General features: G+C 36.9%; 2 protein-coding genes across 4 annotated transcripts; one reads left to right on the forward strand and one right to left on the reverse strand.

The window, feature by feature from the left end:
- The first annotated feature begins 971 nt into the window (after positions 1-971).
- LOC103723395 (eukaryotic translation initiation factor 5B-like) lies at positions 972-5863 on the forward strand. Of its 3 annotated transcripts, XM_039124314.1 has the most exons (7): positions 972-1238; positions 3048-3485; positions 3546-3769; positions 4137-4725; positions 4823-4923; positions 5020-5222; positions 5448-5863. In XM_039124314.1, the coding sequence occupies exons 2-7, from the start codon at positions 3098-3100 to the stop codon at positions 5572-5574; spliced, it is 1632 nt and encodes a 543-aa protein (XP_038980242.1). In that variant the 5' UTR covers positions 972-1238; positions 3048-3097; the 3' UTR covers positions 5575-5863. The 3 variants fall into 3 exon arrangements, with proteins under 3 accessions (XP_038980242.1, XP_008812520.2, XP_008812521.2); XM_008814298.3 differs by having other exon boundaries at positions 3087-3769; XM_008814299.3 differs by having other exon boundaries at positions 973-1238; positions 3048-3769.
- Positions 5864-10908: 5045 nt separating this feature from the next.
- LOC103723396 (probable WRKY transcription factor 35) lies at positions 10909-13961 on the reverse strand. Its single transcript, XM_008814301.4, has 3 exons — positions 12564-13961; positions 12313-12450; positions 10909-11781 (listed from the first exon to the last, which is right to left on the reverse strand). Exons 1-3 carry the CDS (start codon positions 12641-12643, stop codon positions 11244-11246), a joined length of 756 nt encoding a protein of 251 aa, XP_008812523.2. The 5' UTR covers positions 12644-13961; the 3' UTR covers positions 10909-11243.
- Between the last annotated feature and the right edge of the window lie 7 nt (positions 13962-13968).

The raw sequence follows: 13968 nt of genomic DNA on the forward strand, positions 1-13968 counted from the left end.
TTCCATGTTTTTTTAATAAAATTTGAAAAATTTATTTGTATAAGTACAATATTTTTTATTCTTTTTGAAATCTCCAACTTAATATAATTTTTTTTATTAATAGTATTTTTTTCTGCAAATTAAATAAGTATTTTTTTTTGGTAAATCGGCCACTCACACCGCTCTAGCATGGGCATAACCATCTAAATCACTAGCAAGAAGACTACACAATGTAGAAGGAGAAATCTGCTGGGCCAACTAAATAAGTATTTAATGTGCTTCTTCGCTCAAAAAAAAAAAAAAAAGAGAATGAAGAGGGGCCCGGCTTCAAGCTGCCTTATAAAGAGAGGACGAGGTAGTGACAATGACCTCAAGGCCATGGGAGGAGAGGAAGAAAAGCAGACCAGTGAAAGGAAGGAAGGTGAAGATTTTTTTCTCACAATTTTAAAAATTTTCTAGCTTCCCTTTCTTATTCTTACGGTTATTTTTTTAATTTATATTATTTAAAATTATTTATTATTGAAATATGTCCTTTGATAAGAAATTGTACTAGAATCTAATCACATGGATTTTGTAAGCCGCAATAATCCTCTCTTATCATGTCGCATGCCAATAGGGTTGTCTTCTCAATTTTTTTTTCTTTCATTAAAAGAATTGATCATTGTGACCCTATATTAATTTTATTTGATTTAGAAAACATTATCAAATCACTATGACAAATTTCTATTTAAAATGGAATATAAAATATAATCAAAGTTATGGAATAGTGATGTAGTGGATTGGTAAATAAAAGTAGATAGCATTTCTCTTACATGGCAAAAGTGCTAGATTTATTAGTAAAGAGAAAAAATAAAAATTCTTTAAATAGATTGGATAATAAAAATAGATTGCATTCCTCATTTCCTTGTGCACCGCAAAGTGCTAAACTTACTAGTAAAAAAAATTAAAATAAGTTTGTAGTTGTATCTATTTTAAAATTTTGTTATGTAAAGGTTTTCTTGGGTTTAGAGAGACAAGGAAGAGGAGGCGTGAAGGGTTAGAGGTGAGGGGACGCGAAGGAAGAAATAGAGAAGCCTCCCCTCTTTGCATTCTAACCCTGTATCTCTCTCCCTTGTATCTCTCGACATCCGCCTTCAGAGGCTTTTCCCACAATTCCCCTCCCGATCCTCCCTCTTTTTGGCTGTTTTTGCTACTCTCTCGCGTCTTTTCGTTTCGAATCGAGCTTGCCGGCATCTAGGGTTCCTGATATCGTCGTAGAGGTGAGGTTCTGTTGTTTCTGGATATCGATTTTTTACGGCTTTTATGCATCTCGGGATTCTGATTTCGTCTCTTTCTCGTTGATTGATCGATCAAAGTCGGTTCTTTTTTATGTTTTCGGTGGATTCTGAGATTTTGGTGTTCGTTTTGTTTGTTCACGTTCAAGATTGGGGCTTTATTTATGCCTCATTGGATTTTTTCAGAAGTTTTATTGGGTTTTGGGGAAGGAATTCAGGCCTCTATTTGGAACGAGTTTCTCGAAATGCTGCATTTTCTGGTCTTGCTTTTGCCGGTTTCGTCTGTGTTTTGGTGAAAATCGTGGACTTTGATCAGGTTTTCTCTCAGGTTTTGGCAATTTTGTTTAATTTCTTCCGAGTTCTGATACGTAGTTGTCGGTATAATTGTTTGCTGGCCTAATGCTGGTAGATTCTTTGGCGTTCTTTAGAATCTTTGGACGGCCTTCATGTTTTCAGGGTTGATTTCATGCTTTCTCGTGGTTAATTCCTTGCTTGGCTTTGATTTTCGTACTTGCATTGCTTTTGGCCTCACAAGATGTTCCATGTTGGGACATTTTGTATACTTGGTCGCTTGTGGTACGTCTTCCTATTTGTCTGCAAGGCTTCCTATATTCTTGGAATAATGTTGAAATTTGTTCAAGTTTCCTTATATTCTCGAACTTTCTTTGGCATCGGTAATCTACGTTTATTCTTTGGTTTCGATCTGTACCTGTTGATATTGGTAAAGAGTAGCCTAATTATATTGATGTTTTAGGTGTTCACTTGAATCTGTCAATCTATTTAAAGGCTCATATGTTTGATTTTATAATGGATCAGTTGCTACTGTGAAAATTACTAGTAGTAATATTAGTGAGTTTTCAATCACAATAGATTTACGCTAAGGATCTGCTCTAAGTCCTCATCTTTTTTGGCTAGTTATAGATGAGCTTATTAGGCATATTCAAGATGATATTTTTTTATGCATTTTGTTTGTAGATGATGTAGTCTTAGTGGATGAAACTAAGATCGGGGTTAATTATAAACTGGAATTACAGAAAAGTGCGATAGAATCCAAGGATTTTAGATTAAGTAGAATCAAGATGGAATACATGAGATGCGGTTTTAATAAAATTAGAGATAAAAATAAAAATGGAGTGCAAATTGAAGATCATAAAATTCCTAATTGATTATTGACTAGGGAAGATTAAAGAGGATGTTATCCATGAGATTGAAGCGTAAATGAAGAGGTGTAACTAGGATAGTATGTGACCAAAATGAAAATGTTGAGATGGATATATCGTAATATAAGAAAGATAGAATGATAGATGAAGTTATTCTTAAAAAGATGGAGGTGGCACTAATTGAGGATAAATTGAGGGGAAGACTTAAATGGTTTGGATATGTATACATAGGCTGAGAGTTGTACCAGTATGAGGGAGTTATTTGATATGTTGAAAAGAAGAGGGCTAGAGGTAGACCGAAAATCATATGTATAGTTCTAAATCGAGTGGAATGGAGAAAAAAGGACTTATGTACTGATTCCAACTAATTTAGGATTAAGACTTAGTTGAGTTGAGTATGGTTGGTTGCATTATGTTTTTTTTCTAAAGTCAACATTCCTTTTCTATAATAGATAGTTTGATTGTTTGCATTGCTTTTGGCTTGTAAATGCTATCTATTTAAGTCTTTGTTAATGTTTATTTCTGGTTGATTGATGATGCTATTCCAGATTTTAGTTGGCAAATTTCTTTCTTTCTTTTTCTTCCCATTACTCAACTGGTCACTAATTTCTTGGGTTTTCCTTCTGATCATCAGATTTATAATAAACTATTGGTACTTCTATGTTTTAAGTAGAATTTATTGCTATGGAGGGCTTTGGAGGCTCTGGATTCAATTATGTGAGTGCTGTAATGAAGAAGCAGAGGAGTGCTACTTCAAGGCGGCCTCGGCCTGAGGTACAACTGATTATGGAGAATCACGATATGTCATATCCTTTAAACAATTCAAGAAAAAATTCTCCTGATGAGAATGGAGAAAGTGATGCTGGATTCCGGAGGAAAGAGGTTTATGTAAACAACCGTCTTCCAAGGAGGTCATCTGTTAACAAAACTAGAGATAAAACATCTTCAAAGAAGGTTAAGAGGGATGACAAGACATCTGGGGGTTTTGATGATGGTCGCTATGGAAGTGGTTGTTCGGAAGGTGAGAATGGACCTGATTTGAAGCATTGCAGTGAAAGTGCACTCACTCCAGGTAACTGGAAAAGCTCAGATAAAATTAAAGAGAGCTTTGAAATGCAGTTAAAATCTCCAGATGGCTGCCTGGGCAGGAGTGGTGATGGTCATGATATGTATCGGCCTGAGGGAGCTCAAAGTCTATCGGCTGAGAACAAGCTGAGAAAGGTGAAACTCAAAGTTGGTGGAGTCACACACACGATACATGCAAGATCCAATTTAGAGGCTGGTAATGGTGGCTCTTCTACAAAGCCTCCACGTTCTTCTGATGCTTTTCGGCATTATCAAAAGCTTAGCCCTCAGGTAGCTGGCTCTGTGTTGTGTTTAACTTTCTGAAAAAATAATAAAAATATGGAAACAATTTTTAATAACTTTGACCATGGCCAACAAAACTTATAAAATTTCAACAGTCAAGGGTTTTCTGTCTGAATGTAGTAATGTGAATAATTGAGAGTTGTTACGTCTCACGTTGAACAGAGAATCATAACATGAACACACACCTTGCTAAAGAATGTAAAACAACAAGAAGTTGTTGACTAGTAGAGTATTCTCATATCTAGACTCTGTTTATTACGTCACAATAATCTGAGCTGAATGCCCTTTTACCATTGCTTCTTCAAGAAGCCTGCATTTTGTGGAACATTTAAACCTAAATTTTTCTTTGCCGTAGGATATCTCTAATGGTCATTCACAAGAAAAGGGGAATGGCTTTCAAGGAGATGCGTGGAAGGATTCCAGTGGATTAAGATTTTCTCGTGGGGCAAAGGATGATTCTCTGAGAGAAGGCATACCAGGAAAGCAAACAGACAAGCTTCATGGTATATCTGCTTCTGAACCTCTTCGTAGAAGCAAGAGGCTGCCTAAGAGACATGTTAGGGATGGTGCATTTGATGATGGTGAGGAAGATGCTGAGATCTGCTGTGTCAAGAATCAGAAAATTGCCAAACTTTCAAAAAAGAGGAATACACCATGTGAGTTGGATGAGAACTATGCTATATCACGATCAAACAAGGAGAGCAGGAAAATGCCAAGATCAGGAAGGGAATCTAATGATGTAGATTATATTGAAGAGGAAGAACCTGGTTCTGCTGGTGGCCCTGAGGCCAAGAGAAAGAAAGAGAAGACATCCGTAGACTCACCACCTGATGTCAGAACTGAGCCTCTTACGACACGCCAACGTGCGCTTCAATCTTGGAAACGTGGCAATGACGAGAGTGTGATTGAGTTCCCAAATGGGTTGCCCCCTGCTCCTTCAAGAAGTAAGGGACTACTTTTTAGTTTATACTGAAGCATAATACTGATTACCAAAAGATATTTTCTTTTTTATATGGTGCTAATTTTATCTTACAACTGCAGAGCAAAAGGAGAAGCTTTCAGACGTAGAGATACAAGCAAAGAAAGCAGAAGCTGCTCAGAGACGTAGATTGCAAGTAGAGAAGGCAGCTCGAGAATCTGAGGTTCATTAAAAATACTATATTCCGAAATTTGTACTGCATATTCTCTATCAATAAATTCTTGAAAATTGGTTTCTGACTCATATTTGAGCTTCACAGGCTGATGCAATCAGGAAAATACTGGGCCTGGATTCTGACAAGAGGAAGGAGGAAAAGAAGCAGAAAGAGCGAGAAGAAAAGGCTGCTAAATCACAGGAATTAGCATTAAACAACATCAGATGGATCAGGGAACCAACTGGCACAGTTGTTACATTCCCTGAAGATGTGGGCCTGCCGTGTATATTCAGCTCGAAGCCGTGCAGGTCAGACAACTGTGCTTCATTTTGAAAATATTGCTTCTGATGATGCCAGCATTAATATTTTCCTTGTATAATGCATGATATAGCTGTGTTTAGATGCATGCTGTAGTCATCTACAACTTTGCAACATTAGGTTGGCATTTACCCAGAGGCATATTTTATGTTGGCATTCACTGTTTGATGCCTTTGCTTGTTGGCTGATTACTTTTCTGTTTTCTCTGGACTCAGTTACCCACCTCCCCGAGAGAAGTGTGCTGGCCCGTCATGTACAAATGAATACAAATACCGGGATTCAAAGTCTAAACTTCCATTGTGCAGTCTGCAGTGTTATAGAGCAGTTCAAGGAAATGCTTAACCGTTAACAACATGTTGATGTTTCTTACCATGTAGGTGTTCTGCTGTTTTAGGAGCAGGTAATCTGACAATTATAGCCTAACCCCACCTCAAAGTAGATGATTTTTCCCATTTTTTCTTTTTGTTATTACATGTGTTAAGCTGATTGGAATTCAGCTTATATGTTTAGTGATGACAAAGATATCTGTCATATCCTTCTGTTTCTTTGTGAAAGTGTTTCCTTTTTCTCTCCCTTTTTTGCCCTGTAAGTTGCTTCAATTTTTAAATCATAAGGATATATCCTTTCCAGATTTTTGCTTGTCTCATGTGGGTTCATATGGGGGTATACAGTTGTGGACTTGCAGACCAAGAATTGATCTATATGCAGCATGTTGCAAGCATGTGCTGGACGGCAGACCAGAGAACTGTTTTTTGCATTTCAATTTATCTTCCCTTGTTTGAATCCATTGCCCTGAAAGAGAGCTTACTGTCCGATCTGTGTCTTGCAAGAGAGGTTGCTTTGTTACTTGTTTTATCTGTAAGCTCACGAAAAGGTCCCTTATAATTACTATTAGGTCTGTTTGGGTGCAAGCTTGATTTTGACATAATTGATTGAGAGGTGAGTTGGACTTCCCCTTTCTGTTTGATCTGTAAAATTCTAGATGATTTTTTTCTTTGACTAATTTTATGAGTGTAGACCTATAGTTTGTTTTAGAATTTGTGGTTGCCTGATATGCAAAAGACATTGATCTTGTTATCTTAAATATTGGTCAAACTCCGAGTGGACCTACTGTTCTTCATTTTTTCTTATCTGTTCTCTACCCATTTAGATATCCATGAGTTCCAGCTTCTAAATATTTTGAGTTTATATTCATCCATCACGTCTGTTTGTGCATTTGTTGTATCTCATTCATCTACTTGTTTGTTTGCTAATGTTGTTCTCTCCATATTTGTTTTGCTTCCGAAATTCAGTAATCGGATATATTTCTGGTAACTCTGAAGTAAACAGTTACCCAACTTTTTTAGTATTGTTACAGTGCATTTTTGATGCCATTGCAAAACTAAAATGATTGATCCCTGGATTGTGTTCTTTCTTTTAATGTTCTATAGTGTTTGGTAGTTCGCAACAAATCATCACCACAATCTTCATGACACAATGTTTGAAAGTTTTGAAGTTTACTTATCAGGTGCTTGTCCCAACTTGGGTTTCTTTGAAATGTGTTTTTTTTTTTCCATTTCAGTTCTTTCATAAGTAAATTTTCCTTCTGATTCACTTCAATTCATTTTCTAGTTTAGTGCATATCATCACCAAATAGTAGTGATTGAAAGAATGTTTGAGATGTAGTGTACATCTTGAAAACACTATTGACATTCCACAAAGGATGGGGCCTGGAACTCCCACCCTTCCTAAACTTTATCATTTTATCTAGGCATTTGCTCTACTGTGTAGATATTGGACGCCCCCCAATAAGTTATGTGTAGTTTACACATTTTCATTGCATCATTCTTTATAAACTACTGGTTTTTCAAGCACGTAATAGTAAAATTAATGTGAAAAATTGTAGGTAATTTCTGTGTGTCTCTACTGTTTTAAATTCTGGTATCTGGATTCATATTCAGTGGCTGTCATATCCTGTTATCTTAAAATTAATGAAAAATAATTAAATTTTTTTACACTTCACCTTTAGTGAGTTGAACCTAGAGGCTAGAATTTGGTTTGTCCCATTACCAGGTGGTGATCGTTATTGACCAGCTGCTGAGATTGCATCGAGTATAGGAGTTTGAAAAACCTTAATCTAAAGGCTAAATGACTATGACCTCTGTACTCTTGACAGCAATTTGAAGACGGACCATCCTTCTGTTGGTGTTAGGGAATCCAAAGTATAGATAATGCAATTAAGTCTTTGTCAGTAACATTACATCTTAGGTAAATTTTATCTTTAAAATTTGAAGTGGATCCAATCAACACTGTTTTAATGATATTCAGTGTGAGGGTGAGCTCAACAGTAAGGTTGCTTCACTGTAACTTGAAAGTCATGGATTTGAAATATAGAAATAGTCTCTCTATACATGGGGATAAGATTATACATCTGACTCTCCCGAACCCTGCAATAGCAAGAACCTCATGCACTAGGCCACCTTTTTTAAATAGTACAACTTTTCTGTAACTAGAGCTTTTCAGATCACGTTAATGATTATTGAACAGGGATGTCATGGGTTAAGATTGAATCAAACATATAGAAGATTTACAGCAGGCCGAAGCCTAATAACCCGGTTCAAAATAATATAAAATTGAGTCAGAAGGCTGGACTAGGCGAATATTATAAAATTGAGTCAGAAGGCTGGACTAGGCGAATAGAGGATGTTATTTCCATTTCTAATAGCAAGAAAATGGGTATTATTTCCATTATTGGAACCATGTTTACTCATAGGACTATCTTTGGATACTATTTCCCATGGTTATGCAAGTAGGTGCAGGTCCAACCATGCCAATATAAGTGCAAAATTGATCAAGTTATCCTGCATAATCTGATGAGCTTGATGAGCTTTGATTCATCTCGGGTTTCACATAGGAGGATATGACTATAAACTTAAATGAAGGGATCAACAGATAGCTATGAGACCTCCATACAAGTGCATGGAAAGCAACAAATGCAGGTTAATCTATAGTGATTGTAAACCTGTACTTTCGGTACATGATTGTGGATTCCTTAAAGACTTGGATATAAGTAAGATTTAACAATGCCATGTCATCTGTGCTTTAGATTTTTACTGCCATCCAGCCATTGTCAAATGGTTCTGAATGTGTCCACGTGCTTGTCCAAGCCTGTGATTCCATGTTTATTTGATTATAAATGTCTTCATTAATGTAAAAAGATTACTTACTGAGTGTTTATGTATGAATAAATATCTTTTTCTATTGTTAGAATACGTCTGCATTGAATATTGTTAAAACACTGTTGATTGGATCAAATTCAAATTTTAAAATTAAAACTTACATTTTGATGTCCCCCACCCTTTATAATGTTAAAGTCCGCATCTACTTAACCATTGCACATGCCATTGTTTAATATAATTAATTGCCATGTTGTCGTCAAGTATAGGTTGATCATGCCATCAACACCTAATGATATCTTCTGTGTCAATTTCATGGTCTGTCATTTATGCTTCAGTCTTTGCCAATTAGGATGAATGGGACCTGACTTCGAAGATTCATCAGTTCTTACCTTCATGCATGGAGATTAGGTAAATGATTGGTTTATAGTTTTTAAGACTGACAATGCAAGTACATCTTGACTTGTTGCCAATTTGAAGAATTTGTCAAGCTGATCACAAATGGTTAAGGATAAACTGTAAAGGTAAAAGGAGGTGGGGGGTGGGGGATGGAATCATTTTTTTAGCCAGGGCAACGATGATTGCCATCCTTCCTGTTGATGGTCAGTTTACTAATGGGTGTAGGCTGTGCTGATGACTAAACTGAAAGCAGCCTAGAATTTTTTTAATCATTTTATTGTTTGAGTTTTTCCCCCTTCCCTCCCCTTAAATCTTTTACAATTTTGCTATCATTATTTCCTCTTAATGTTCTGTAAACTCTAACAAAAACTTATTCTGGTTGAGAATTTTAGCTACAAAAAATCAATCACATTAAGTAATCTATTGCATTAGTGGCTAATATAGCTTACCTTTTCTTTTAAGTAGAACTTTATTATAAATACTATCTATTCCATTATCTTTTTACAAATGCTAAGTAAAAAAATTGAGAGTGGGGAGTGAGGAGCAATGATACGAAGGTAAAGCACTATGCCTTGAGTTATTATTCGTGACATTGGTGGTTGTTGGTAGATGTTCTCTGACCAGAAGAGTGAGTGCACGAATGGTCCTGAAAGTCCAAAAGGAGGCGCACCAATGGTGGTTGTTCTTGAAAGAAGCCATGTTACAAAGCACTGTGCCTCGAGGAATTATTTGTGACTTGTTGCTGGTTGTTGGGTCAATTTCTCTGTCCAAAAGAGTGAGTGCAAGAGTGGGCCTTATGATCCAAAATAAAGAGGTGAATGATTTGATGTCCTGAAGCACAATTGAACTAAAAAGTTTCAAAAGTTTTCCTTTCATTAGTTCATTGCACTTGGTCCCCTGGAGATGGCAACATATAGCATCGTCTATAGTCTGAAGATAACGAAGCACATGGTCCATGGAGCCTCTTGATGACAATAAACTGGCACTGGACTTCAGACGCTCAATTAGTGGCATGTGTGGCTTCTAGGACAATGTCTCAGGCCAAAAAATATGGCCCCTTCAAGGAATCCTCACACTATGTGGAGGTACTGCCCTAAATCTTGTCTCAGATGCATCATGTTGGGGAATCATGAGAAGTAAATCGATTGGAATCAGAGCCTTTTCTCTGTGGGACAAGAGCAGAGTTTAATAATCTAGGGAGCACAATTATTAGTCGAAGCCATTGTTGTTGCCACATCAGGAGTCAGGGAAGTGGTACAAAGAATAAGATGCTAGAATGAGCAGTAGAAAGATGCCATTGATGTAGAGGTAGCGAGGACATGTAGCAAACACATTGGGGTGGCCAGAAACTTGGTTGGCTTTCAGGAGATTCCTATCAGATTCTGCTTATTTAGGACGCTTTCCTTGTGTTTTCTAGTTTTAGGTAAGTGAAGAAATAATTTTCAGGATGAGGCCCCATGAAACAATAGATATCATAGGAAACATAATTTTGATTACTGGTTTGCTCTTGTTTGTTAAATATTTGGTAAAAGGGCACTGAAGAATATATAATCCAGATGAATGATTCATCTTTACTGTTATAATCAACAATCCAATCTATCTAAAGCCTTCATCGAAATATATTTCCACTCGACTGTTTCACGCCTGAATCCTTTTATCATGTCAAAATTCACATATTTTGAAAAAGAAATATGTAAAAATATTGCAAAAGTAAATTTAAAAAATGGTAAATCTGAGAATGGGCGCAACGTGTTACTGTATTAAAAAAAATAATCAGAAAAGAGCAGACGGGAATAGATACTCGCATATGATGTAGATGTAGAGGATTAGTTACAGTGCAAACCATCCTTAAATTAAAAGGCAATACATGTGTGGTTAGAAGCTTCTCTTTGTTAGTATTTTGTAACTGGAGCATTGGAGTTTGCACTTTGCATATAGTTGGTTTCCTATTGAAATAAAATTTCGGACCTGATAATTATTAGTAGGGAAGTAAAAGATATCGAGGGATCAGAACTTTTGCGTATGGTGCAACATAAGTCTGTGTATGTTTATCACTGTCTATATTTGGTTGGATATTTGCAATTACTATAGATACCTTGTTCCCTCAAAAGAATACTATAGCTACATTGTTAATTTACAGACTTATTCCTTAAAAATAAGTACATGATGGATTATTTGGTAGCGTCAAGAAAGATTAAACAAGTCGCTGATGATAAGAGATATATCTGTGAGCTTTCTTACAAGAATTTATAGGTTGTATGTTATAGAACTGAAGATTTCTACACACAAATGTGCATGCACACATATATAAGCCCTATGAGTTGAGCGGTTCTCATCATTAGTACCACATGATGATTTCTTTCCGATTAAGAGACAATTATGTACGCTCGGAGGAAAAAGAGCGAGGAAAACAAGAAAAAGAAACTACCATGGTTTGTACAGCATGAAGAAGTCCATCTAGAATATAGTTTGAGAAGGGACGAAAAGGATCCTTTCATCGAGGAAGCTTTCTCGGACCAAGTTTGTGATAGATGGAGGGATGGGCAGCTCCTCTAGCTCATCGAAGAAGTCATTCTCCTCATTAGTCTTTGATGCTGTTGATGAGAAGGTCATCGAGTTGGGGTAAGGGAGGGGGTCCCCTTCATCAAAGAGGATATTTAGTTGATGACAATGGGCTCCTTCTATATCTGTTGGTGGATTGTGTAGGGTGATCTCTTGGGAGTTTTTGGGTGGAGATGGGAGGGGGGATTTCTCCTTGTTGAGGCTTTCTTCGCTTGTGGGGTTAGGTTGGTTTGGGGTCTTAGTTGTGGGGCAGTCATGGTTAATGGACAGACTCTGGAGGAATGTTTCATTTGGACTGATAGAGGGGAGATGAAGGCCTGGATGATTGTGATCTGAGGTGTAGGTGATGATGAGAACTGATGAATCTGTTCTGCTCCTCTCCACTTGCTTCTTGGCTGAACAACCTTTGGAGGTGCTGCACCTGTAATAACCCCTAGTATAGGAACAAGGAACAATATGATTAGCTACATGCTATCATTATTATATGATGGTTCACAAACAAACTCTATCAAAAATCTGGGTTCAGAGGTTTGATGTGTTTAGGTTAAATAGTAAAGGCAAAAGTAATTGCTACTGATTTCACTTGAAAGAAGAATGGAACATATTATAGCTAGTTTAAATACCAAGAAAGAAAAGAACTTGAGATCACTTCTGTTTTGTTTACTGGGCATTGCCATAGTGGTTACAGCCCTCCTTCTAAGAAGGGTTGGAACATCCCCAGGTATGTGTGTGAAGCTAGGTTATTTATTTTGATACACATCACTATTAGCAGCTGAAGGCAGCAAAATAATTAACAGAGAACCAACAAAAATGCAGCTGTTTCACTTTCCAAATCATTATTTAGGAGAATAACAGAGAACGCCAGCATATCTTCCAATCACTTGTGGTATCCAGAATCATGTAATATTTAAAATATCGAGTTATCTAAGGAGGAGAAATCATTTGAAGGAAAAGAGAGCACCACCTAGGATAGGGAGACCCTTTGATGGGTTTCTGTCCATATTTTCTCCAAGACCAAAAATCTGAAGGTGGACATTCGCCCTTCTGCTTCCCAGCATCTGCTTCAATTCTGAATGTGATCACAGTCTTCTGAACCATCTTCCTATATCGCAAAACAAAGAGTTTCACAATAGATTACACATCAAAAGGCTTTTAGGAGCACCTTAATTCGAGAAAAAAGATTGGAAAAAAAAAAAGTGAAAGAGAGAAAGGAACCTTCTCTTGGAGCCGGAATTGTCTATCTTGGACTCCTTGTGAAACTTCAGAACTTGTTCTGTAGGTGGGGGGCCATCCATTCTGCCCTATTAACTTGTGAGCTCTTCTTTCTCTTTCTCTTCAACTACATATTCTTCTTGTTTCTGGGAAAATAGGTTCTTTATAGTCGCATGGCTCATAGCAAAGCGAGAGAGAGAGAGAGAGAGAGAGAGATGTTCCAAATGATAGTGAAATGGATATGAATCAAGCTTTCTTTCATCAAGGGGAAGGGCGTGAGTGGACAGGCCATGTTGCTTTCTTTCTTTGACTTCCCTTTCCCACTAAAGAATACAAGGTTACAGAAATCATGTTGCTGCACTAGCTACAGAATACTGCTGATCCCCAAAAAAAAAAAAAAATGCAAACCACCCTACAGTCCTCTATACGATGGTTGGTCCCAATGTTAGTCTTACACAAGGGAAAGGTTAATATAAAATATATTCTGTTACTTGAGTACACACTGAGCTTTTGCATTAGCCTCAGTTGTCCCCACAAAATTGTTCATCCAACAGTAACAGGACTTAGATGATAATTGCCCCAAACACAGAAGCACACTAAAATGCTAGGAACTCTGAATTCATGGTCCATTTCCTTCAGAAAACCTATATAGTGATGCTAATGCAACAAAGTTCCACAACTGATATGGATCTTATAGAAGGTAAAGACTCTCACAAAGAGGTTATGGATAAACCATTTGGCATTCATATCATTCAAGTCATACAATGCATCTTAAATGATCTTATACCAAGTTTAAATACCATATGCATTTGTATTTGCATATTGCTAATAATAAAATTCAATGACTAAAAACACTTTTCATAACTGGGCCAAGAACTCTTGATGAACTGATCTCTGTAGTTCACCATCTACAGCTGAAGACCATGTTAACAAAATTTCTTTTAGGAGTTATTGACTAAAAGAGCATCAAGGATGGGTTGTGTCCTCACCTTTTCATAGTTCAAACATAACTCCTAGCATGATCAAAGAGGTTTCATTCCTTGCAGGGATGGTACAGAAAGTCTACAGCACGAATATAGGTTGGTACTACAAAGGAATTTACTGTTCAATTTTACCAACCTGTTTTACAAATTACATGACACTTACCAGATGCACTTACCAGATGCTAAGAGAAGTGGAAAGGCAAATCCTTTTGTGGATAGGTAAGCTACACCTGCGTTGTTAAAAAGCAGGTGACTTTATTTGCTATGTTCCTATAAAAAGATGTACGACATTAAGAACAGATAATCTAGGACCTGTTTATCTATGTCTATGCTTTTCCTGTTTCCCTTTTGGGGAATAAGAACAGATGGATGCTGTCAAAAGGCAAAGATTTAATAGTGATGCAACCATAAGCAACCATGACCAT

The sequence above is a fragment of the Phoenix dactylifera genome, chromosome 1 (genome assembly GCF_009389715.1).
Source record: "Phoenix dactylifera cultivar Barhee BC4 chromosome 1, palm_55x_up_171113_PBpolish2nd_filt_p, whole genome shotgun sequence".
Classification (NCBI taxonomy): Eukaryota; Viridiplantae; Streptophyta; class Magnoliopsida; order Arecales; family Arecaceae; genus Phoenix; species Phoenix dactylifera.

Excerpts from the sequence above, each read along its gene's own strand:
- LOC103723395 (XM_008814298.3), top strand. The coding sequence starts at position 3,098 with ATGGAGGGCTTTGGAGGCTCTGGATTCAATTATGTGAGTGCTGTAATG. Across the intron at positions 3,770-4,136 it reads ATCAAAAGCTTAGCCCTCAG|GATATCTCTAATGGTCATTC; the intron begins GTAGCTGGCTCT and ends TCTTTGCCGTAG. Across the intron at positions 4,726-4,822 it reads GCCCCCTGCTCCTTCAAGAA|AGCAAAAGGAGAAGCTTTCA; the intron begins GTAAGGGACTAC and ends TTACAACTGCAG.
- LOC103723396 (XM_008814301.4), bottom strand. The coding sequence starts at position 12,643 with ATGGATGGCCCCCCACCTACAGAACAAGTTCTGAAGTTTCACAAGGAG. Across the intron at positions 12,451-12,563 it reads AATTCCGGCTCCAAGAGAAG|GAAGATGGTTCAGAAGACTG; the intron begins GTTCCTTTCTCT and ends TTTGCGATATAG. Across the intron at positions 11,782-12,312 it reads AAAGGGTCTCCCTATCCTAG|GGGTTATTACAGGTGCAGCA; the intron begins GTGGTGCTCTCT and ends TTCCTATACTAG.